The sequence below is a fragment of the Hetaerina americana genome, unplaced genomic scaffold (assembly GCF_022747635.1).
Source record: "Hetaerina americana unplaced genomic scaffold, ioHetAmer1.1.p SCAF_5, whole genome shotgun sequence".
NCBI lineage: Eukaryota > Metazoa > Arthropoda > Insecta > Odonata > Calopterygidae > Hetaerina > Hetaerina americana.
The window spans coordinates 16,975,191-17,001,161 of record NW_027287095.1 but is presented as its reverse complement, the minus strand read 5'-3'; the positions used below and the strand labels follow the sequence as shown (position 1 = coordinate 17,001,161).

The window sequence follows — 25,971 nt, the reverse complement described above, 5'->3', positions numbered from 1 at the left end:
CAGATGATGTGGCTTTTGTTTAAATATATGAAGTATGCTGATTTCTGTTCTTCCTCAGAGGTATAAGTTCAACTGTTCGACGATGTATCGAAAAAGAAACAGGTAATGCATACGCGGCCAAAATTATAGATCTAAGCAATGATCCAAACGATGCTGAAGGTAAATCAATGTTAGCAGCTACCTTAGAGGAGATTAAAATTTTAAGAATGGTTGCTGGTCATCCATATATAAGTGAGTATTGTTTATTATTCTGTTTCTATTTTGATAGTTTTACTAGCCATGACAGTAATGCTTCATTTTATATTGCAGTTGAACTTCATGATGTATTTGAATCAAGTACTTTCATTTTTCTAGTCTTTGAATTGTGTAAAAATGGTGAGCTTTTCGATTATTTAACTACTGTTGTCACTCTTTCCGAAAAGAAAACAAGGTAGGTTCACTTGGCAGCATCAAGTGAAACGATATTGTGTATGTGAATCCTTACCAAAGTAATGGATGCAACAATTATGTTTTAGGTACATAATGCGACAAGTTTTCGAAGCTTTACTACATGTGCATAGCATGGGAATTGTCCACCGAGACTTAAAACCAGAAAATATTTTATTAGACGACAATTTAAACGTTAAGCTGACGGATTTTGGATTTGCACGTATTGTCAAATCTGGGGAAAAACTATTTGGTGAGTCACTATGGTATTTAATAACAGTATTGTAGTTGTAAGATATGATACAATTTTTTATTCTATTCGTTTTTTCTTAAAGAAACTTCCACCCAATTGACATGTCAGGCCTCAGGAAATTATATTCTGAGTCAACCCATAGAATTGATCTATCACTGATAGGTCTGCGGGCTGGCCCAATGGCTCCCACTTACAAAGGGTAGCCATGGAAATAGACAAAATTTTAAGGAATTCCTCGATGAAAGACATAATATCGGACAGATTTGTTGCATGTATTCCCTATGAAGAAGCTGAAGAAAGGAAACTTCATTTGGAAAGTTCCAATTTAGTTTTAATTGCAAAAAAATATTTTAATTAATTGGGCTCAATATTCGAAGACTACAAAAATTGTTGGAAAGACATTTTTTAATGTATTGTTTGTTTAGTTGTGTATGTTTTCAACCATTCTTCACAAGACCTTGTTAGTGGTAAACATAAAAGCAACTATGGTAGTGAGCAACTTTTTTGAATTATCACTCTCAGTTAAGTTTTGATCTCCATATGTTTTTAATTGGCACACCAGAAGCATGAAATAGCAACATTGCCAATTTTATTGTTGCGTATTATTTAAATCGTTTGTTATAAATGGTGATTTGATATTGAATTATCATTTTTATAAGCTTAAGTTAGTCCTCCACGCATTAATAATTTGCGAAGAAAGCCCTGAATTTACCAAATTTTATTGATCAAATAGGCTACATCTCTTGGTTCTCTTATGGGAAGAGTTTCACAGGGATGCATTTATTTAATTAAGCTCCCCTCTGATACCTGTTTTGCACCATAACCATTGTGGAGCTTCATTAGAAGTGTTCACAATTTAAGTTTCCAAGCCTTGAAGTACCTCCCTTGAGCACCCATTAATGCCATTTAATCCAAGTCAACTCTGCAAAATTTCCACATCACTTGCCCTCTTTGAGTGGCACACGGCATGTGATCCCTTTCTTCCTCCTCTTGATCCCCCTGGTCCCATTATCATGCATTCTTATGTGTTTGCTTGCATTTGGCTGTGAAGGAGTGAGACCCACCGACTGCCTGTAGGTCTACCTTTTCCAACTCTTTACCGGTGGTAGGTTCCACAAAATTTTATAATCAAGTCATTTTACCATTAACTAATAAGTTCTTCTCCCCAAAAATGTCTCTACATTGACCAGAATAGTGATTATTATGAATGCATGCACTGTCTTTACTCTCATGCAGAACAATAATCTTGCTACAGACCCACCAGTAGCAGACCTAATTTTGCTTGGTTTATAAATTGTATAGAAATTATATTTGATATAGTGAATATCCACCTGGAAAATTTGAACTAATGGCCTGTAGAAGATTTTTACAGCTAGCGAATCTTCACTTTGTGCCAAGTACCTCTTCTCTGTTGAGGACTGTTTTCTCCTTGCATATTCAATGAGGAGTCTTCTCATGACCCAGTGAATTATCACGGAAAAACTTTAATCCTTAATGGAATCTGTTTTGTGACACCAGGAGTTTTGAATGAATCCCTAATTCTTTATAAGGCCCAATCTTGATAGGCGTGAATCACCACACCATCTACAGAGCTTTTATCCTTTCCTTACCATAGCCATTGCCTTTGCTTAGATGACTGTCTCTCAAATCTAAGGACATCAAACACATGTATGAGGTTCTCCAACTTCATGAAAAAAAGATGTTTCTCTTGGCAATAGCCTCCAAATTGTCATTAATGTGTTGGAGAATTCGTATTTATCCTCCCTGAAATAATTGTAGGGTTACATAATCATTTTGATATCTTCTTGCATGAGTCTGGAAGAGTAGTGGTTTTCTTTTGTGTTCACCTGCTCTTCACTCACTGTCAAGTCACTCATGTATCCCATTATCATAAAACAATTTGTTGCATAATAGCATAGGGGCGAAACAACTTATTTTTCATCACTTCATGGTGTCATCATGTCTTCTACTAAATTAACATTGCCTTACCAGCATATGATTTTGCATATAAGGTTGCCAAACTATTATCATTTTCAAATATCTCTGGGGCTGACCCTAAGCCCTGGCATGCTCCACTGACAGCTCTACTGCTAGGAGATGTAGGTGCACACTGCTTTGATCGATGGCTCTAACTCATCATTACCATATGTACCTTATTTTGAATGCTGGTCGCGTTGCAGCTAACACTTCATAATGTACTTCATAGCATTTCAGGTGGAAACACCCTCCCAGCTCATATGAAAAGTCGCCTGTGGTTAATAGGCTGATGCCATGGTTGCTGAATAACAGGGAGGGTCTTGGTCACTGTTATTTTTATAGTAGAAGCTTAGCTTACTAATTAACATGGACCTTTTGGGGCAGAGAGTTCTCCTGAGAAACTGCCGCAATGATTCTCAAGCGGACTTTTAAGGGCTTGATGTTATAATTTTTTTCATTATTAAAAGGTGATGTCTTTATCACGAGCATGTTCCTTGCATTAACTTGGTTGATTTGACTACACCAATCAACATACACATCCACTGTTGGTTACCAACTGGTCTAAATATTTAAAAAAATATCCTTTTTAAGGAGAGGATGAAACAATTAATGATGGTGCATGTGACAGGTAGAGGAGAGTTGATGAAATGAAAGGAAGAGGGAAAGGCAGAAGAAAATCCAGAGATAAAAAAGTGGAGGGAGAATGTAAAACTGGGGAGGGATGGAGCAGAGAAAGCAGTGGGGGAATCAAGCTAATGAAGGTAATAGCAACATAGCTTGCTGAGCCAGGAAGGGAACTCAATGGAGATCTGGGACCAGGTGACTGAATTTAGAGGGCTTAGACCATGCCAACTGCATCCTGGTTGACTTCTGCGAAGTCACATGAGAGTAGTGCTAACCTCAAATCTTTTGGGTCAGCTCCTCAATCCGGGAGGTGTTTGAAAACAACTATACTACTGGCCTGAAGACATCCAGGGGATGGTGGTTTAAACTTGTCTATTTGGACTAAGATCGTGGCAAAATAAATGAGGCTGTAATTTCCTGCGTGGCCAAGTCAAGTGTTATCAGTCAGTGTCATGAGCACTTTCACACCAAGAACATTACTGTGTTGAATAGTATCACTCTTAATGTGCGAGATTGCTATAGCATGGAATTAATACTTTATGAACTCTCATCCTCTAGAATCCTTAATATCCAATTTTCTGGAGACTCCTAACACTACAGTCCTCTTTAATCCCCTGCTCTGGTGTCACTTGCGGGGATTGTACAGAAAGGAGGGCTGCCTGTGATATTGATATTGTTGCCAACTCCCTTGCAAGCTATTAAATTGTGAAAAGTAACACTTGCAAAGCTATCGCCGTAGGCAATGCCATTTGGCACTGAAATATATGTGGGAATCATTGGGAAATCTTTTGTTTACATTTAGTAAATGTGTTCTGGAGGTGGGCATCATGTTATATTTGTCTACTATAGTGTGTTGGAAATGTTCATATTGTAGTGTGCTTGCTGTCACAAAAAATAAGCTGAAGAGCTTACCATATTACTTCCTACTGGAAGTAATGGGTACTATCACTTTGCCCATCCAATAGGTTTGTCACTGGCATTTGCATGTGGTGGTGACGGATTTTCTTCCCGCAGTGTTTTACTCTGGTACATGTTGAATGTATAATTAAATATAATTCATGAATATTAAGCTGTTAATAGTAATAGTTAATGGGGAAGGGACCAACAGCTGAGGTTGTTTGCACCATTAGGGAAGTGTGGAGAGAAGCCCAGCATTGGCCTACTCTTGAGGAAAGGCACCAAGGGGTCTGCAGTATAATGTCCCATTGGACAGACAATGTATGCACTCAAAGTGCTCTCCACAAAGCACCTCTAGTAGGAATCAGGATACCACTGAAAAATATCTGCCATCTCCATGATTCAAACCCAGACCCTCTGGGCGGGAAGCCAGAACATTAGCCACCACACTATCCTGATCCTCACTGTCATTGCTTGTGAATGGTATTATCTATTGTTTTTGTTATGAGACCTAGGAGATAAATAAACATGAATTCTATCTGGGGTTCATTTTCCAAAATAAGAGTAGAACTTAAAGGAATGCTGCGATGCCTGACAGCAGTGAAATAAACAATTTTGAAAAATCTAAGTAAATCATAAAATATTCCATGAAAAAATTTATTAGAATTAAGATTGCCTAATGTAATGGATCATTTGTGAGAGAAAGTTGGTTCTCATTGCTTCCCTCCTCCCAGAATGTGCCCATTCACTGAAAGTCTTTCCGGTATTTTTAAAATTTAAAACTTTTAATAGGTAAATGTCATACAGGGTTCGTCCGGAAAATAAATGTACTGAGCTCAGGAAAAAAAATTTATTACACTTTTACATATCTTAAGCTAATATTCCTCAAAATAGGACCCTTGTGAGTCGATACACTTGTTCCAGCGGCATTCCCATTCCTGGAACGCTCCCGCGAAGGCATCATCGGGAACCTCTCAAAGACTCGTCGTCGACCTCTTCTCTGCCCTCCACGAACATCTTGTGCCACCGAAAGATCATGTTTCTGGACATGGCTGACTCCCCGTAAGCCTGGTTAATCATACCGACAGTTTCGGTAGACGATTTCCCAAGCTTTACCACAAATTTGATGGAATAACGCTGCTCCAAAAACTTCGGCATCGCGTTCCGTGACGTGGGTCGAGCGTGGAGGTTCGCGTTAACAGAGCTCCTCACTACACCACAGCTCAGAGCCGACTGCCTTTTTCAGCGTCGCTTGCCAACATACCCCCCTCCAATCGCAGCCCGTCAGAGCGGCGCTGGGCGCACCTGGAGCAGCGGAAAAAAATCAGTACACTTATTTTCCGGACAAACCCTGTATAATGTTTGAGTTTTAATTGTATATACTTATTCAAAGAACTGCAGGAGATGCCACTACAGTATCTTTTAATGGAGTCGTCCAATTATATGAATTTTTATTGTATATGCTTGATATTGCCATCAGTCAGTACTACATTAACTGTAAAATTGTTGGCTCCAATTATAACTTCTAATTCTGCCACTAAAATTTATGTGTTAAAAAAGGCATTTATAATTCCAGAAGAGACACTTGCAAAAATTTATCATTCAGACTTAAGCTCTGTGTTAATGAGTCTTGCATCTTCTGCTGTTCTGTTTAGTGTCTCAAAGATTGTTAACTATAAGGAAGAAGAATGAGTGGAATCAAGACTTCCTTGAAAAAGAAAGGAGTTATTTTTTCATTATATTTACCAAATTTCAAGTCATAGATACTTGGCATCAGAAAACATTCAGTTGACAAAGAGCATCTAACACTATGGAGATGTTGATTTTGGAGCTTAAGCTTAATGAATACGTGACCTTTTTTCCATAAAGCACAAACATTTGCACACCAGAGAAAACATAAATGCATAAAATGTTCAACAAGTGATTGCATCATCTTGTTTTTCCATCTTAGCTTTGAAAGGTGAAAATGGTCTCACTTAGCGATTGAGTGGCCTTTCATGCTTTTGTGGGCTTTTCCATGTTGTAGTTGAGCTTGATACATGTATATTAGGAGTGCATGACATTACCAGACTGCCAGACTTGTTTTGGACATTGTGAATCGTCTTCCCATTAGCACTGGAAATTCTATTAATTGCTGACTTATTCACTTGTGGGACTTGGACTTCTCTTTCCGAAAGTCACACCATCCTGGTTCATTTGTGTGCTGTATTTAAAATTGTTAACACCTTTAACACTGTATTAATGTAGTGCACTTATTAACATGCGCCACTTAATTCTCTCATGTATTGCACTTAAGTGGTCTGAATGCAAATCTATGGGTCTGCACTATGTGTAGTAAGCACCAGAGGAAACATTCTATCTGATAATACTTCATCTTAAAGGCATGCTTCCTTAAGGTGCCAACGTGGGATCCATGCATATAACATGTCGTGCAGCACCTTGACTGTAATGTGAGTGCATATGTACAATTTAACTGGCAGCACTTAGTAGCTGATTCCTGTGAACAGGTGGCCATTTGTGTGCTGGGGAAAGGGAAGGGGGGCATCCCTCGCTGATTTCGGTTGGCTTCTCTGTTCCCTCAATCCCACCTTTCTCTCTCATTCCCTCGACTGGCAGACCTGTGTGGTACTCCAGGCTACCTGGCCCCTGAAGTGCTGCAGTCGAACATGTTCGAGGATGCCGAGGGCTACAGCAGGGAGGTCGACGTGTGAGTAAACCGATAGATGCACGTTCAATCGACACTTTGAAACTGGTATGCTCATGCTGTTTTCGTGCGGAAGCCATTTAATTTCTTTTGAGATGCTGTTTTTTTTTTCCTTTTCCTGTCCCTGCCTAACTTCACCCGTTTTCAACTGCCTGAAATGCTGACATTGCTTTTAGCCATTAAAATTCCATGAACTCTTTGCAAACCTCAATTTCTCTTGAGACTTCTGGTTCCCAAAACTTAGGAGTATAGCCAATTGAGTAGATGTGTATTTTGCTCTGCCAATAAGTGAAGAAATTTTGTGTATATCTTGTAGCAATCGAGTAATATGATAATTTTGTTGTTTCGTTTTTAATTCATTTGAGTTATGTGTACATGATAGTTCCATTAGTGGATGACTTTTCCGTCAATTGTCACTATATGAAGCTTTAATAAATTGTCCATTGTACTTGAAAGTGAAACCAGTCACCCATATTCAAATTGTAGTTTTCAATATATAAAACTTGAAGTTGGAAATGGTGAGCATGTTCTTTTGTATGTTAATTTACTCACTGGCAGGTTTGATCCCAAAGGCAACTGATAATGTTGCCAAGTGCAGACTTTGAGCCGTAATAAATGCTAGACCTAATAAGTTTGCGCATTGGTTTCAAAATCACTTGGTTTGCATAAGATGACCATCGCCTTCATACTCAAGACCACTTCATTGCCACCTTTTTGATTGTACAAGGAATGATTTTACAGTAATATCACTTACCATCTGAAGTACACATTCTGGTAGCATGATAATACTTCTTCTATACTGATTACACCATTATATCACTCTTTGTAGGCCTAAAATCTCGCATTTTAGGAAGAACAAACTTCATTTGACATGCTGCTCCTTTGTCTGAACAGTTGTTAGCCAATAAGAGTTATATGGTAATAGGTCATGAGCTTTTCAGTGAACTCTCATTTAAGTTAAATGTTTTTCAAAACTTGTGACAGAAAATGAAACTTTTCTCTAGCATAAATAGCTGCATTCTGTTTGTGGAATTGATAATATCTAGAAGAGACTCCTAAAAAACCCTTAGCCCTATACTCCTTTTTAGAAAGTATTAAGATTGAAGCCTATGTCATGTGCTTTCTCTAGATGTTTCTCAGCCAAGGTCACTAATCACCAAATCATATTCACTTAAGACGTTTGCAAATATCTGCTAAGCTGTGTGTACTGTTGACACTCCATTTGACAATATCTGGCTGATGAAACTCTCCCCTTAAAAAAGAGAAATGGGTTGGAGGTAGGAGTGCTAGTCCTCGGGGAGATTTATTCTTGACCAAATGCGGATGAAAGCAATGTTGAGAAAACAACGTTTGTGGAAAAACAGAGAAAAGTGAAAAAAAGTAGCAAAAATCCGCAAATAATTAGAATCTAGAAATACTAGCGATATAATGGAGGACTATGGCCAGAAGACTGAGTAAATAGAGTAAACATACTTCATCAATAAAGAGTATTGAACAGGGAAATAAGAAGAGAATAGTGTAGGAGTAGTTTAAGGAAACTCGCATATAATGTAGACTGGATTGAATGAAAATTAATGAATAAAATTGAATAGTCATTGTGATATGCAAATGACACTCTCTGACTTAGCAGATGAAAGTTCTTCACGATTAAGGTTGAGAAACAAATCAAAAGCATTTCCACCTTAATTTAATTGACAAACAACTATTAATAATTTAATAATCATTCTCACCCGGCAATCATGGTACAATATGAACAAGATGGTCAATTGCATGTGAAATAAGACACGTCAATTAACAAGAAATCACAAAATACTCTGAAATATGTAAAAAGAATCACATCAACATACAGCTTAATATTTAAATATTCTTTCACTGAATTGAACTTCTCCATTTGCAGGTTTTTCTAAAGTTTTGCTTTAAAAATTACTAGCTAAACTTTCAATGATTGAGGTAAATTTTTAAAAAATTTCATGTCTGTTTCCTTCAGATCCACCTTGTAAAGCTTATTTTAGTAAGAATGTTAGTAAGCTTTAACTTGTAATTTTGATAGTTAGGCTTAAAAAATACATATTCATGATAGAGGAAGTAATTTTAGGTCCTTGTAAATTGGCAGGGATATGGTTTCTCTGAGACAATCCTCGCTGCCCTTATTTGTAGCTTAAAAAATTATTTTATTTTTTATGCAAATCTGTAGGATGGTTGTATTGTAAGTCTCGTCATGATTTGCTAAAAATATTAATATATTTCAGTTTTCTCCTCATTCTATTCATTCTACTACATATTGCATGCATGAATGTGAGTGAAAAAACTTAATGTAATTGGTGTTGTAGTTTCTCTGTGATTTGAGGTTATACAGGGACCCTTCCCTTGTCATTTGTATCAAGTAAAGTCTGTAAAAATGCTTATGTATAAATATTTTGCAGTGTTGCATGAAATGCACTATATTAATTGCTGTGTACCTCCTGCAGTAGTTTTTTTTAATGGCCAGAAAAATCTACTGGTATTCCATCCTTCCTGTGCAGTGTGGGGTGTGTTTTCATTTGGGCTTTATGGTGGGCTTGAGCAATGAAATAGGTTGAGAAAAATGGTGAAGGTTTCATTTAAGAATTTTTAAAATTTTGGTCATGGATTAATAAACATTAATGGCTACATTCTGTGAATAGTGAATGCATTTCCTATTGTAGCTTCAATTTACCGAGGGAAATGATCCAATAGCACTTAAAGAATTAATATTATCTCTCTGCTCATAATATTTTCCTGCGATTCACCATAATTCTGTGTCTTGATCTTTCACTTAAAAATTGGAACCTTAATCCCCCGTTAGATGCCAGTACTCTGCTTTATAATATTTTACTACAAATCCATTTCCTAAGTTACCATCAAGTTCATTTTAAGATTTCTCACTCAATAAAGATTTCTAGCATTTCCTGATATTTTTGAGAAAAGAAAATGGCATGGTGTGATGATAGCCCTCTGCACCACAGGGCCTTTTGGCACTGCTTTTTTTCCAGATGGAAAACCATTCCAGCACCTCCACTGAGAGTTTTTAGAGATATTCTATTTCAAAATTCAGCTACAGATTCCTATCCAATAATTTCAGAAAATACAAAGCCATAAGCGTTTTGTTCATGTGAACTTATTGCTTTCAGGCTTCTCTTTGCAGAAATGCAAAACTGGAATGTATATTGTTTTGTATATACCTGTTGCAATTCCTTTGGATTTCTCATTTGTACTCATTCTCAAGCTCCATTATTAATTGAAAAGAGTAGCCACTCATTAGGGAAAACTGCTGGAGAGATTTAATTTTTCAAGCATAAGGAAAAAGATCAATTTTTAGAAAATTTTTTGAATGAGTTGCAACTCCAGAATTACTGATAGCTCCTTTTAAGTTTTTAAGACCATTTTGTGTTTTTGATGAAGCCACGGCATGCGTTTGACTTGACCAAAGCTAGGAATGAGCACCAAAATTGGTGATACCAGTGGCAGGGAGTTCATAGGTGAAGGATGGTTGATTTACAGGGTGTAGCCAATCAGATTCCAAACCATTGGTAGAAAAATGTGGAAAGAGATAGCAGCTTTGTCGTAAAACTTAGGGTAACGTCATGAGTGGGCATTTATAAAATGAGTGGCCACTCTGATTTAAGTTACTGTATTTCCAGGCCAATAATATGCACTTTTTTGCTCCAGAATCATGCTCTAAAATCAGCCTGTGTTTCATGGGCCGAGTGTGTACAAGGATAACTTAAACATATAAGATGGAAGCTCATTTGCCCTTAAAAAAAAAGCTTACTGTAAAGTATTTTTTCACGCATTGGTGGTAGAAAATGGTAACCTTTTTTGCTTATTTTCATCAAATCTCTGTTTTGGGCCAGTAGTAAGCAATAGAGTTTTAATACTTCCTTGGCAGTACTTCCTAAACAAATTCCAAAATAAATCCCCATGGATATCGCCCCTCTGCTAATGCATTGTATCTTTCCCAATAATAATTCAAAGGAAAAACTTAACGTTCATGTGCTCCCAAGTGCCCAAAGCTTGAGAAACATGTTAAGAATTGGATAATAAATCACAGGAAGAATGGAATTATTGTTTCCACAAAAATGATTTTAATTGAAGCAAGTAAAGTAGCCTTAGGTATTTATATTGCATATCTTTCTGGGACATCGTTGTGCAAGTGATTCATGAAGGGAAATGGTCTGTGTATACAACCACTACTACAAGAGCACCAAAACTGCCACTTGAATACGGAAGATAGGTTACAAGGCACCACTCATGGCATCTCACTGATGGGAAGAATGAAGTGTCCATTGATTTCTAGTGATTTTGATTGGGTGAAAAAGTCCTGGCAGAAAGTTGAAAGAGTGAGACTATCATAATGTCTTTTTAAAACAGTGGCATTAGCAATTCGCTAGATGAAAGTGAAGATGACATTGTATATGAAGAAAGTGCAAATAACTGGAAATAATTTTGCAGCAGATGCAGAATTTTTGGGATTTTATGTTAAATAAACATTGATATAGCTGCTCAATTTTAAATCTAAAAATTCCATTTTCTTTGGATTAATTATTAGCATCAAAATATTTTGATCTTTTTTTTTGTCTAATCCAAATGTTTTTCATAAATTCCACCATGAAAGATAACAGTAGTCTTATGGGCCAGGAAATATGGTACATGCTTAGTTTCATTTGTGAGTTAGATTCGAGTTAATTGTTAAGTGCAAACTTCAAAAAATAATACATTGAAAGCATTTATTTACGGAATATATAAAATATTATCTTTTTCATTGTCAAGGGAGTAATTATAAATGCATCCTTGAGATCGCTAATTATACGAAAAGTTTTCATCAAGTTTCCATGGGAAGATTTCTTCTGGGATGGTTTTATCTTTTGTTTTGTTTTCCTGCATTTATTCATTGTTTTGTGCCTACTCCAGGGTTTCCTTTAGTTCCCCCCTTAATAATGCATTTCCTTTTTGGTCTCATTTTACTTGATTTCCTGGCCTTTGTGGCACAATAGTGCTCCTTTGTGATTGGATGTTTGCCCAACGGCTCGCTTCCCCCTTGCACTCATTGGTTTTCGCACTGACAAAGCTTGCCCCCCCTCCTCCCCCCAACCACCCCCCACTGACCCATTGCTCCTCACCCATCACCCACACACCACCCATGTTGCTTTCTCTTGCCTGCAGAGATCTGTGGCACCCCTGGCTATTTAGCTCCCGAACTCCTGCGTGCTGCCATGTACGATGACACTGAAGGCTATGACCTGGCTGTGGACCTGTGAGTTATGCGTGTCTCCATGTGTGTTTGTGTGTGTGGTAGCAATGCCATTGTGCAGTGACTGCCTGTCCTCTATTCTCTGTATTCTCCCCTTTCTCTCTCTCCCCCCCCCCCCCCGCCCCTTCTTTTCCTTATTAACAGTGGGCCGTGGACATGAATGCGATCATCACCCACAGTGTATGCTCTTTGTTTTCTTCATGAGAGTGTATGCCATGCTGGTGAGGATTTTTTGCATGCTTTAAGTTGGAAGAGAGTAATGCTTTGCTCAGATGGTTTTCTGCATTCATTATGTTTTTGATTTCAAGCTTCAGTTCTAAAGTGTATTTATCTATTTCTTGGGAAAGCTAATTGAAGCAATCATTAGAATTTGGAAAGTCCATGGATTTGCTTTTTTATATTTTCTGAAAAAAAATCACTTTCATTATATTGATGACAGAATAGTTTCCATGGTCATTCAGTTATATTTAAGAGATTGATTTTTAGTTAAATGTCATTAGCTTTCTGTGTGTTTTCTTTATAATTGTAAAGTATTTATTAACAGCCCTATAATAAACCTAAGATTTTTATAAACCACTGGATAATGGAAGGATTTCTCTGTTAAATAATAGTTTTATTCTGTTAGGTTGTCAAATATGTCCCCTGAGGTATTGCCTGAATGGGTTTATTACATCATCTTACTATCTGTGATTTTTCTTTATTTTTTGCAGATGGGCATGTGGAGTTGTCATGTACACCTTGTAAGTATTGATTTCAAGTTTCAATAATTTACATTAAGAATAATGATGGAGTTCCATTGCAAAATTAATTCATATTCATGTCATTATTTGGTTGGAATTAACATAAAATTTCTTAAATTATGCATCTAAATAAGGCTTTAAGTATTTAGTATGTTATTTGACTAGCCCGTGTTCATGTTTTGCTAAAAAAAATTTAGAATAGCTAGGCTTCAGAGCAATTCATTGTCTCACTTGTTTTTCTTCCTGTTTAGTGCTTATAAGTCTATTTTTTCAATAATAGCTATTCATAGCCTTTTTGTGGTCTACTTCAAAGTTTTCTTTCCCATTCTTTTAAGTTAAAAATCATTCAAGTTGAAAGCGTTTATATTCACTGAGAGCTAGTGCATCGCCCATCTTGCTATGTTTTGTTCATGATAAATTTTTTGTGTAAAATTGAAAACATGGATTGGTGTCATCTACATCTACATGATATCCCGCAAGCCGCCGCAAGGGCTTGTGACTGGGGGTATTAGGTCTTTTCCCGTAAAAGGGAACGAAACCACATTCAATACCAACACATACATGCAAACCCATACCCACAGTGGCGCATACATCCATGCAAAAATCCTTCCATTTTACATGCATGCGTATACATATGCTATCATCCAACAAACAACCGCACCTCGGGATGCAGCAAGAAGTCCATCCAATAAAGTGCAAGCTAGAATTTGAAAAGCAAGAAGGCGAAATTGCACCACCATATGGACATGCAATCTACAACGGTCTCCTCCCCAAGGTGTTTGTGGTTATGAGTGAATTAGAAAGTTAGTATGATAGGTATAGGATGAGAATAAATTAAAATAAAACAAAGGTTATGCAGTTTTCCAGAAAGAAAAAGGCTGTGTCGTTCACTCAAAGCAGTATTGTGGATTTTGTCAGTCACTTCGGAGGAAGTTACTTCCGCTGGATGATCCAAATGAAGTCCATCAATTGTGGATGTATGGCCACGATTCATCTCGTTTTCCCAATTGTAAACAGTCGCCTGTCATTGATGCTCCCAAATTCATGCTTCATAACTTCAATCAAATGTGAATGTAAACTCTTTCAATAGATTGGACTCTTTTTTTACTCTTTGATTTCATGTATATTATTAATTCTGTGTGACTCTGTTGTTGTGCTGTTTATGGAATTCCAAGATTGTGGCTTCTAAATGCTCAGATCGTTGTATTGATTTCAGTCATATCTATTTTTAAATTTACTGTTTTGAAGCAATACTTGACTATTTAAGCCTAGCACTATAGCTCTGTGCATTTAAAAAATAGAAGTGGCAGCATTGACAACTAAACTTTAAAATAATTATCAATATCAAAAGTTAACAATAAATTTCTGTGTATATTACTGCCATTTATTGCAAAAATGTGAATACATTTCCTATAGAATTTTATATGATATAAATTCACAAGAAGTTATTTAGTCCAAGTGTTTCATTTCACAGTCGGTTTATTGTGTGTAATAAAGTAATTGCCAGTGTTTATCCAGTTATATCCTCCCTAGGGCATGGGTCATTTCACGATTTTGATATTTAATTTGAATATTCTTTTTGTAAACTGTTTACAACAGTAATTCAGTGTGTGTGAAAAAGTATTTGCAATTATGTTAATTCAGCAAGAAAATTGAATTTCTAAATGCAGTGGAATGACAGAAAAGTGTTATTTGCTTAACTGATTTTGCTCTCAGTAAAATGTCCCTTTACTAAGCATTTGATTAAAGTGCGTGAAGAATTGAGGTTTTTCTGGATTTCAGCCCCAACTTGGTTGTGAGATATTAAGTGTCTCCCGTTGTACATGTCGAATTTTGAATGTGAAGCGTAGTGTTTCTTAAGTGCCCTAATGTATTAACTTGACATTACTTCTTGGATTTAAACGATACCATCTTGGATTTTAACGATAAGGTATGCTTATTTAAGTGTTATTACTTCTTGAACAAAATAACAGCATTTTGAAATATATTTTATTTCGCTAAGATAAACTAGAACATGGATTAATTTTATCAGAACATTATGCATCAAATATAATCATAACATCGACTTTAATTGAAAAATACTGAATATTTAAGGTGACTACTTCACTTTAAAACTTAAATAGCATTATGTTTTTGTAAATTGAGAGCATGCACTCCCATCTTCAGGGACCAGCAGATACTCTTTAAAATGATGGAATTTATCATTTAAAATGGTCTAGTCAAGTTTAATTAGCTTGCTTATGCTGTTAGTTATTGTGAAAGAGTTCTTAGTCTCTCCTGGTAACATAAAAATTAAGTATAGGGTGAGTGTGTGCAGCAAGTCAATCATTCCTCCTTGTTATTTCTTCTCAAAGGCTTGTGGGATGCCCACCATTCTGGCACAGGAAACAGATGGTGATGCTGAGAAACATCATGGAGGGCAAATACTCGTTCACATCACCTGAGTGGGATGACATAACAGGTAATCAGCCCTGGGGATGTTCTCCTGTAGTGCCTTCCCACCCCCAACAATAACCCACATTAACCCTGTAACATCTGTTGGTTAGAATGTACATGACAGTGATGGAGCGACCAGTGCTTTTTCCTCTCCGATTGTCCATGAAGTATAGCTACACTACGTACATAATACATATATGATGGTGTTCACCAGCCTGGGAATTTTGCTCCTCAGGGAATTTATTCGATGTTCTGGGAAAAATTGGCATTTAACAAAAATCTAGCCAGGAAAGTTCTCTGCGTGCCATTTTGAGATGCATTTGGGTGATGCTACTGTAGTTCATTTCTCGGCTATCTCAGTTCTTCTTGCCCTTCTTAACCCTCCTTTTAGAAATGCTGCGTAGAGATAGCACAAATTGAGGTCATCATTCATGATTTATATAAAGGGCCTGGACTATTTTTCTCTGCGGACATCTTCATATTCAAACAGACTTTCATATTTGCTGTGTATTTTTACTCTTTGTTACTTTGACCAAATGTTTCATTTTGGTCCTCAACTGTTAGATGTCAAGAAGTCATTTCCTTGTGGTTGTCAGTGAATAATGCATTCAATTGATTGACGTAAATGATAAATACCATTTTTATGAAACTGCACATCAAAAGTTTTTCAAAATTCTGGTTTCATTCTCAATGTTCCTCTTTGGAAGAATCCACTATCAATTAGATGCTTATGCTGAAGAGTTTCTGATCAGGGCCCAGTATTCTTTACCATCTCAAGTATACTTCCAGAATGCTATGAGATATTGTATTATGAGCCCTGTATTGTAATGAGACTATCTCCTGTTCTTTGTCGTTTGTGACACCTATTATTATTATTAACATTAGTCAACTAGTTAAGGTAGGTTTTGAATTATGTCAGACTAAGCACTGCTGCATTTGTTAGTTTTAACTTTTATTGACACCTTGTGCTACAATAAACCCGTCTTCAATTCCACATACTTCCTCCCTTCATTGCATCCAACGTGTCTGTTCCCTATTCCTCCTTCCTCGTTTGCTTTACGCTCTCCCCTCTCTCCCAGTCTTCAGCATTCCATCAGCCCTTCAAAAACTGCGCCTCCAACTTTCCTGTTTCATTTCTCCCAGGAACTGCCTCTCCTCTCATCATGCCTAGTACTCCCTCTTATGTTTCTCCTACCATCTCCACAACTGCATTTCAAAGACATCCAATCTCAGCCCCTTGTCTCCTGAACTGAATTCCCATATTGTATAAAATTCCACATCAAAGGAATATTTCACCCATATTTTTTTTAAAATCCTTAGTCAAGGTCCTTGTCATCAACTCCTTTCCCTTGGAAAGCTTCTTTGTTAAAAAAAATTCTTGGTGTAATGAAAACTAACCAAGTGACAAAATTTCAACATCAAGTGTTCACAATTTGAAATAGTAATAAAGCTCATTGTACGCACTAGTTATTCTTGGTAGCCAGGAAATAAACATCACAACTAATCAGACAAGCATTAAGACAATATGAAACAATCAACTCAAGGGCTTCAAAAAATACCAGAAATTTTGGCAAATCATTCACAACAAAACGGGGATCAGGCTATTGCAGTGACTAACATACTGGCTCCCCACCCAGAGGGTCCAGGTTTGAATCCTGGAGATTGCAGATATTTTTCAGTGGTATGCCAATCCCTACTTGAGGTGATTTGTGGAGAGCATTTTGAGTGAGTAAACCATCCGTCAGATGGTGTTAAACTGTGGACCCCTTGGTGCCATAGGTAATGAGTAGGCTAATGCCAATGCTGGGTGTCCCTCCTCCTTTCCCATCCATCCCTAATGGCACAAATGGCCTCAGCTGTCAGTCGCCTCCTCTAAAACTACTGTCACTCAAACAAAACTGAGTACCAGCTCCAGTCTCTGCTTCAGAAAGGGATTTGGAAAACTTGCAAACAGCCCAGAATCCAAGGAAGGATTTTCTTTGAAGAATTCCAAAGAAAACAACCCTAATTTTCAAGAACCAGATAAATTAAGAAACTGAAGAACAGCAAAACCTCTGCTGACGATGGAATTAATGCAGGACATTTGAAAGCAGTCGGCTTCAAAACCACGGAAGAAATCACACAAATTCAGCAAACTGAACAAATCTTAGTGACTGGAGAAATGCTCTTGGTTCATCCATTACAGTAATGAGACACAACCAATGTGAACAATTAAGAAATACAAATACCTACTTTTCTTGTGGTGTTTAAACGGAGTATTTGTTATGATTAAATCCTGTCTCCTGCAGAACCCTATTTATTTTTCCCTGAAGTCTGTTCTCATTTTTCTGTCCTCAACATCATTTTAGTCCCTCTTCTAGCTAGTTTGACCCTCTTCTGTGCCTCCTTCGCTATCTTGTTGGTGCCACTTTTCTAGAATATTGTGAGATGACAACTGCAGGAGCCTCATCTCTCCTGCTGCCAGGCATAGTGTAGAGCTCAGTGGACCATTTCCCATAGTTGCCAGGACTCACATTCTTAATTTTGTCCAACCTAACATTCTTGGGATAAATAATGGAGATGGAATCCAATTGTCTTCCGCAATCGTGTTTTTTATGTGACACCATCACTCAAATGGCAGCCTATGTATTTTCCTCTCTGTGAAAAAGATTCTGTGTTGACTGCCTTTCATCTGACTACTGCAGTTTTACATAACTGGCATGAGCAATTACCATTGCTCTCGAAAAACCCTACCAGAAGCAATTATCATTGCTCATGTCAGCACAGTTCTAGAAGTAATCAGGATATACAAACCTAAACTTCATTAACAATTATTCAATGCCTCTTATCAATATCCAAACCAACCAACCACCGGCACTATCTCCACTACAACAGCTGCCATCAATTCCTACATCCCTTTCTCTTATTCCTTCCATGTCCACATTGTCTGTGGTATTGTTCCATTATGGCAGAAATAGTTAAAATTCATTAGGAAAGGCAAATGCCCGGAAAAATTCCTAAGCCAGAAAAAATTGCCCCTCACAGCCGACTATTCACCTCACACCAGAGCAAATAATTTGGAACATTTTAATATAATTACCACCCTTTTTCCAGGTACCCACAGAATCTGTCATATAATCAAAGAACTTTGTCCTCTCCAGGAAAGTCAGTGAACACCACCAATAATAAAACAGTGCTCATCTAGTTTCAATGCTTAGGTTTCATCATCAGGTACAAAGTAGTCAAGTTGCGGTCCATTTATATAGCGTTCATTTGGGGGAATGGGTGGGTGAGAAGGGGGGGGGTAAAGAGGTGGGGTTGTGATCGGCGTAGATGGGAAGGAGGAGAGGGGTGTTAAGCATCAGGAAAGGCGATTAGTGGGCTTCACAGTAGGGGGAAGGGTCTTTCTGTGAAGGAAAGGGATGCTTCCAGGAATGGGAAGAGGTATTCAAACAATAAATTATTGACCAAATGACCCTTTTTCTAATTCTTTCTGATTCCTAGCTCTTCCCACTTGGCCAGCCTCCTTCCTTTTTTCATTTGGTGTATCAGTGCCGGGTTGAAATCGCTCCCATGATTTCCTACCCATAGATGCTTGGCAAAGTGAGAATGCGTGAGGTCACAAGTTCTAAAACCTCCCCCGCTCATGCTTGTAATAATCTCCCCATTTGGCCTATGTAGATATCACTACAGTCCTTACAAGTTAACTTATAAATGGCACTTTTATTTTGTTTTTCCACCTCGTCTTTTGTAGTATTCATGAATGATTTAAGTTGTTTGCATTGTAAAAAGCTATCTGAAATTTTTCCCAAGGGAAGAGGTTGGCTATCTTTTGTGAAATCAATCCATAATAAGAGAGTCTACACCATTTGTAATCTTTAACATCCACATTAACCAGTTTAAACAAAAGATTGTTTGTTCTAATGGAACGTTTTCTGTGTAGTTGTATAATACTTAATATAATAATAATAATTGTTAGTGTAATATATATTAACTCATTTAATAGATTCTTTGATACTTCATAGTGAATTTTATGATCTGTTATGAAGTTTTAGTGTGCATAAAACCTCCCAATTTGGTATAAATCTCAGTCCTGCAGCCAATGTTTTTCATTTTTATTCCAGTTCTTATCTAAAGAACTTATGGAATCATGAACCAAAGAACTAAACCAATCATCATTGTAACCAACTAACACAAGTATGTCGGAGAATATAGGGACTGATTTTTGAGCAAAATTATGTGAAACATATTATTTTAGCCCAAGACAATGAGTTCAATTCTTCAGCCCCATTACTGATCAATGGATCACATTAGGTAATTATGCATAAGTTTGTAGTTATGCAAGGTGAATGTGAGAGTGCTTTTTCTTTGTTGGCCATAACATTGAAGTCCCAAGAGATATAGCATAAACTAAAATTATTAGTAACCAAATTCCCATGAATATGGCATTATCTTTGAAATTGTAACTGCTATTCATGTATTGTTTTGCATTAGAATACTTTTCTATTGCTGAGAAATAACATAAGCTCTAATAAGACCATTAAATTGAGTCTTGGTATCATTAAATTATTAATAATTCAAATAAAGCGACTTATTGGATACCATATGACTTTGAGGAATTAAACCGTCAGCCAGGCTGACTTTGTTGTGCATAGTGAGCAGTAGGACAGTGGCGGAGTGGTTAGGAGCAATGCAGTTGCTAGCGGGTGTGGGAGAGAGGCCACACCACGCATCCCTTGAGTTGCTCACCCCTCCTTCCTTCTTCTTTCTCTGCAGAAGCTCCAAAAGACTTGATTCAGAAGCTTCTGGTAGTGGAACCACGCAAAAGGATTACCATAGAAGATGCCCTTGCTCACCCCTTCTTCCAGATCATGGTGAGTTGTGACGTAGTCTGTCTATATTTACATTTATCGGTCTGATGTCTCCGCGTGTATTTTGTGGAATGAAATGATTATGTTTTTGGAATAATCATTCTGTAATGCTTTGGTGTGTACATGAGAGAAGTGTAAACTGTCATCACATCCTGACCACTCCACAACGGCATACGTTCATCGCAACTTAATCCCTCTTTCTCCGAGCTAAGTTTTGTTTTATTTCAACTGATGTGTGCCTCCTTTCATTGGGAGAAAAATCATTATAGTTAGGCCCGAGTGGCATTTTAACAGTTTGCACCCCTGAAGCACTGTAAGTCCTGATGAGCATCCAAATATTGAGCTTTAACCGTCCTTGTCATTTCAGTTCTTCAATCCTATAATTCCTCCTTACATTCATCTTAGAAATCTACCGCCGTTACTCTTTCAATTTGCTAGCCCTTGAAATGCTCCTGTGCAAAAATCCATGCCATTGTATGCATCATATATTGCATATTTTATAATTTGTGTGTCTTATGTTAAACTCTCATCAGCCATAGCCAAAATTGTGTCGTACATCCTGTTTGATGGTTATATGAAATGTACACCAATGAAACAAAGTGGTCTTGAGTCTTACTCACAATTGAACCTTGAGGCCATGGTAAGTCAACTTCATGCCCGACTTTTCCTGTTTATTTACAAAGGTTGTCAGGATTGCATTTAAATGGTGGGAAATAACTTGCCCAGCAGAAATCAGCTCAATGATGTTTGTTATGATTGGAAACATGTCTGGGCCACTCTAAATAGCAGTAATGTAAAAGGTGTAGCTCAGTGACTTCAAAGTCAGTGTGTTTTCACTGGGCTTGGGGAAATGTGAGAAAAGTGTAAGGTATGTTTAAATTGAAGTTTCGGGAAACTAGTCAAAGTTGGATGGATCATAATGCTCTAGCCACTTCAGAGAAAAACATGTGGTTCATCCATAGTAATCTCAGCATTTCTTCAGGGTTTTTTTCCATAAGTGCCGGCTTTCTCTGTCAGCATTTTTTTCTTGCATTTGAGTAGTCAAAGTTGTTGTCTGTGCAAACCAATGGGATCGCAAAATTCAGGAAAACATGAATTAAATGCAGAGATCACAACCTCTTTCAGAGAAATCTTTGAGGATATTTCACCGAATGGGTTTCAGTCATTTGTGTGATTCAGCAACCGTTTAAATGAAATTATGCTTTATATCTTGTGTTCCATGTGCCATAATTGCCTGGGGTTTAGAACTATCGTGCAATATTTGTGTTTCCTTTACCTTGAAGTAGATATTGTTTTAATGAAATTTAGGTGTAAAAATTCAACAATACATGTAAATTGTTGAAATGTAATGAAATAATTGACTTTGTAATTCCACACACTTTATTTAAAAACACACGACCCAGGTTTCGACGTTGAACGTCATCATCAGGTGGTCCTCATAGAAGCACGCTGGCTATATATACCTTCTGATCATAGGAGGGGGGGGTTGGTCAGAGAGGGAGGTCGGAGGGGTAAAAAAGGTTACAATGTAGCTGGGAAGAAAAGAGAATTACATTTTTGATTTAGAAGAGTGGTAGGTCTAGGAGTGGGGAGTGGGAGGGATACAAAATTTCGTTGGCAAGATCATCTTTCCAACGGACACATTTCAGCAGTTAGAAATTTTGAAATGTGTCCGTTGGAAAGATGATCTTGCCAACGAAATTTTGTATCCCTCCCACTCCCCACTCCTAGACCTACCACTCTTCTAAATCAAAAATGTAATTCTCTTTTCTTCCCAGCTACATTGTAACCTTTTTTACCCCTCCGACCTCCCTCTCTGACCAACCCCCCCCTCCTATGATCAGAAGGTATATATAGCCAGCGTGCTTCTATGAGGACCACCTGATGATGACGTTCAACGTCGAAACCTGGGTCGTGTGTTTTTAAATAAAGTGTGTGGAATTACAAAGTCAATTATTTCATTACATTTCAATATGTTATGCAAATTCCACAAAGTTACGCCTGAGACAACAAAAAAAACAAAATACATGTAAAGTCAAAGCATCATTGATTTACCGTGAGTCTCTAATTCTCCCATGAGACCTGACCTGCGCTTGTGTCTCCCACATCCCCCTCTCCAATTACATCATATACATGGTACTTGTAAGACTACATGAAAGGCTTACCATAAATTCAATATTTGTCTGATTTGCATGGAAAAATTAATGCACAAGGGGCAGGTTGATAGAATCCTGTTTTCAAAAGGGATATCGAAAAAAGAGTTGAATAATTGAATCGATATTAAACAGAACTTATGACTTGCATCATTTTCCTATCGCATATTTTTCCTATTACATCCCAAGCAGCCACTTGTCTCTATGCCCTCATATAATCCTTTGCTCACAATCACTTATTATATTAGACCAGGAGACAGGTAACTGGGGTAAATTATCCAAAATAAAGTGCAAATGAAATTTTTTTTTGGCAGTGAAAGATGAAAATAAAAAAAATCATATAAAAGTGTGTAAAAATGCTATACTAGTATTCTCAATACTCTTCTGTGGGCAGACATTTGTGGACACCCAGATTCCATTAACCCTGGTGACGAGGTATCTAGAAACGTGGGTGCCACCAACTTTTCCAGCCAGGCATCTCACTCATCCCTCCACCTGGATTATCCAATGTTCTCGCTTCACATTCAAAGAATAGAATATTTAAGAAGTTGCGTGATTCTCAGATTGTAATTTCTAAGGAAACACAAGCCTCATGTTCCTTAAAATGCACAATGTTAACTTCTGATTGTATATATGCACAGAAAACATTGTAACACCCTTTGCCGATTGTGCTGCACTGGCTGAAGGAGGTGGGCTTTCTGGGAATTTAAAGCCTCCGGTGATCGTGTGCCCTTTGTGGCGATCCCATTCTGATTGTGTGCGTACATTATGATTGTGTGTTGTGCCCTGAGAGTGTGATGCTTTATCTGTTGGATCCCAGTGCCCATCTCATGACTGTGTGTATCATTTCAGCTTTGGGATCAGGACATAGCTCCCCTAAAACGGAACTTCAGCTCTGTCCGCCGCAGGTTATCACAGTGGTCCCTGGTAACCCTCTTGCATACTTCTTTGTCTTGCATCCATTCTCCCAGGTGTTTGGCGTGCCGCTGCTATTGCTTGTATCTCACTCAGCTCATTGTACGTCATCTAATGCGCTCATTTCTCAGAGTCCTTCATGCGGCCCCCTTTAAGTTCATAGTGCATTCAGTTGACACACCTGGCCATTACAGTTTTGCAAGTGAAGGAGCTTCTTTGTCCATTATCCAACCGTTCGCCCTAGTTAAGTCTATAAAATTTAAATGCACAGCCATGACCACACTATGGAGGCACATCAAATGAGAACATTTTGTGGTTTAGGGCACTTGGAATAACCTTTTCCCTCAATGTGAAGGGTTTGCAACATTGAAATGATTAACACGGGTGGCAAAAATTATTTGATTTACTCTTCGATTTTATGGTGTGCCTTCTCCATGGAACTAAAAAGTTGCCCCTTTTTCTCAGATTATTGTTTTATACTGCTGATTCAATAATTTCCCTTTGTGTATAGAGTTGAATTTGAACCTAAGGGAATATATTACACGATTATTTACTATCTAATTGTGTTTAACAATTATATCTGTATCCCTATTTTACATATGGTATCTTGATAGGAAAGTACATAATGTCTTACACTTTAAAAGGGACTACAGTGTAACTCTTCCTCCACTGCAGTATTAGAACATTATGCCACAGGAGCTAATTTTTCTAGAGTAATAGTTACCAGAGTAGTGGTCCTATACTCAGGCAATCTACCATCCGTTAGAATTTCACTGACTAGGGAGAAAAGACCAATCAAAATGTTCCGCCTTGCAGTATGATTTGCATTTTCATGGCTCTTGGGATTCCGTGCAATGATAATTAGTCTGGTGACGTGAATGTAATGGCCATGTGCTTCAATTGGGTGGATTCAGTCGAGATCATCACCGTCATTCACACCGGAATGTTTGCCAACTTTCTCTGCTCAGACAGAAAATTTCATAGAAATGATATTGCCTAACATAGCTGTAATTTTAGCTAGTGCAGAAATATTCACTTGCTTCTGGAACTTAATGACATTTGATATTCCAGTCTGATCATGGTCAACAAAGAGGAATCGTTGCCCTTCAAAATTCTTATCAGGCTCAAAAATTCACATTTTATCTTGGTTAGATTTTCCACCATGCAGAGCAATGTATTTATGTCAAAGTATATAGATCCCAGAATTGTTGTTGCCATCTCAATCAACTGTTGAAGGTGCCACTAATTAATTACTATTTTAAATTATTTTTCCTTCATTATTCCAGGATATCCTTTACGTCCCTCCATGATTGAAATGTCCATCAAAAGTGAAATGAGTTTAATTTTTTGGTTATTACCTATCATGTACTCACATCCATCATGCACCATTAATTAATTAAATCAATTGCCAACATTCTTTTTCCTATTTGCTGCAGAAAATTCAATTTATATCCAAATCAACCCACTATATCCGGCAGTTGATGATGGGTCATTTCTAGATGTGGTGGCTTTATTCCAGCAATTAAAATCCTCGACCTAGGATAAAATAGTTAATTTTCCCTATTGGGTGATCAAATCAAGAATCAAAGGAATTACCAGTTACTTTTTATTATCTTACTAATAATTGAAGTTTTCATTCATTTTGATCTTAGGGATTGCAATGAGCCCATTAGAATATGTCTATAATGCATATGTGAATCAAATGAGTTCAAGCAATCTCATTGAAGTAATGGGAAATTGACTGCCGATGAAGGCACGGTATTAAAACCAAAATGTTCCAAGATTTCCAATCGTAGAATAATAATTCTTGAAATACGATCATTGGTTCCTGGAATGAAAGTAATACAATTGCTGCTCATTGAAACGTTGTCACTCAAGTGAACCTGAGTCAAAGATAGATGGTTGAAGCTGGACTTCAATCTCTTATTACGGAAAAGTAAATGAAACTGATAAATAATCAATAAAAATAAATTTCTCATAAAAAATAAATAAGAATAGAAGAATACATGTCAGCAAATCCCCGCAGGTCGTTAGCTGAGATGAAGTGCATTCAGCCCTTAACTAACGGTATCTATTGATTAAAAAAAAAATTATTTCATTGATGTACATCATCTAAATAGAATGGAAGATATATTCATGTTAGTGGCATAAAATAAAACCAAAGAGTAAGGACTTAACCATTTTGTTAATTATTTACATGTATCGGTTCATTTTTATTTAGGTAACATGTTATGCATGTAAAAATTGAAAGAAATTTTACACAGTTTTAATGGTGCATAAAACACTATTATTAAATCAAAAACCCCTATAACTGTTTGTTTGCGAAGAATATTTTATAGTATTAATATTTTATGCCTTGAATGAAACTTAAAAGGTACTGTTTATGAATATAACTTGAAGGATTTGTTAGTTCCTTTGTAACTTTTTAAACTTCATTGGCAAATACATTCCATTGAAATTATGCCAGCTCTCCGCATTTAGCATTCATTAATTATGTATATAAAAGGGGTTAATTCAAAAGAATAGTTTTTTACACATTTTGGTGATGCTGTTCCATTATTGTTACTAAAAAGGATTTTCAATAGTTTTAAAGAATGATTTTCAATGCTGAGGATGTCTCAAGGGTATTCTTTTCCAGTGAACCAATGAGCTCATCTTGGCATTTCCTTTTAAAAGGGAAAAAAGCCCCCACATGAGTTAGTGGTTGGCATAAAATGGTCCTCGTGT

At 37.2% G+C, this 25,971-nt stretch overlaps 1 protein-coding gene across 4 annotated transcripts in view; it reads left to right on the top strand.

Annotated features, from left to right (window-relative positions):
• PhKgamma (phosphorylase kinase gamma) overlaps nucleotides 1–25,971 on the top strand; it is a 39,995-nt gene that overhangs the window by 4,143 nt on the left and 9,881 nt on the right. For 2 of the 4 annotated variants that reach the window (XM_071592435.1, XM_071592436.1), the window contains exons 3-10: nucleotides 59–231; nucleotides 310–430; nucleotides 516–679; nucleotides 6,794–6,884; nucleotides 12,861–12,890; nucleotides 15,245–15,351; nucleotides 20,082–20,179; nucleotides 23,182–23,256. In XM_071592435.1, the coding sequence (XP_071448536.1) occupies nucleotides 59–231; nucleotides 310–430; nucleotides 516–679; nucleotides 6,794–6,884; nucleotides 12,861–12,890; nucleotides 15,245–15,351; nucleotides 20,082–20,179; nucleotides 23,182–23,256 (859 nt within the window). Of the gene's footprint in view, nucleotides 1–58; nucleotides 232–309; nucleotides 431–515; nucleotides 680–6,793; nucleotides 6,885–12,062; nucleotides 12,154–12,860; nucleotides 12,891–15,244; nucleotides 15,352–20,081; nucleotides 20,180–23,181; nucleotides 23,257–25,971 lie in introns of all 4 variants that reach the window. The other 2 variants (XM_071592437.1, XM_071592438.1) reach the window with 2 other exon arrangements.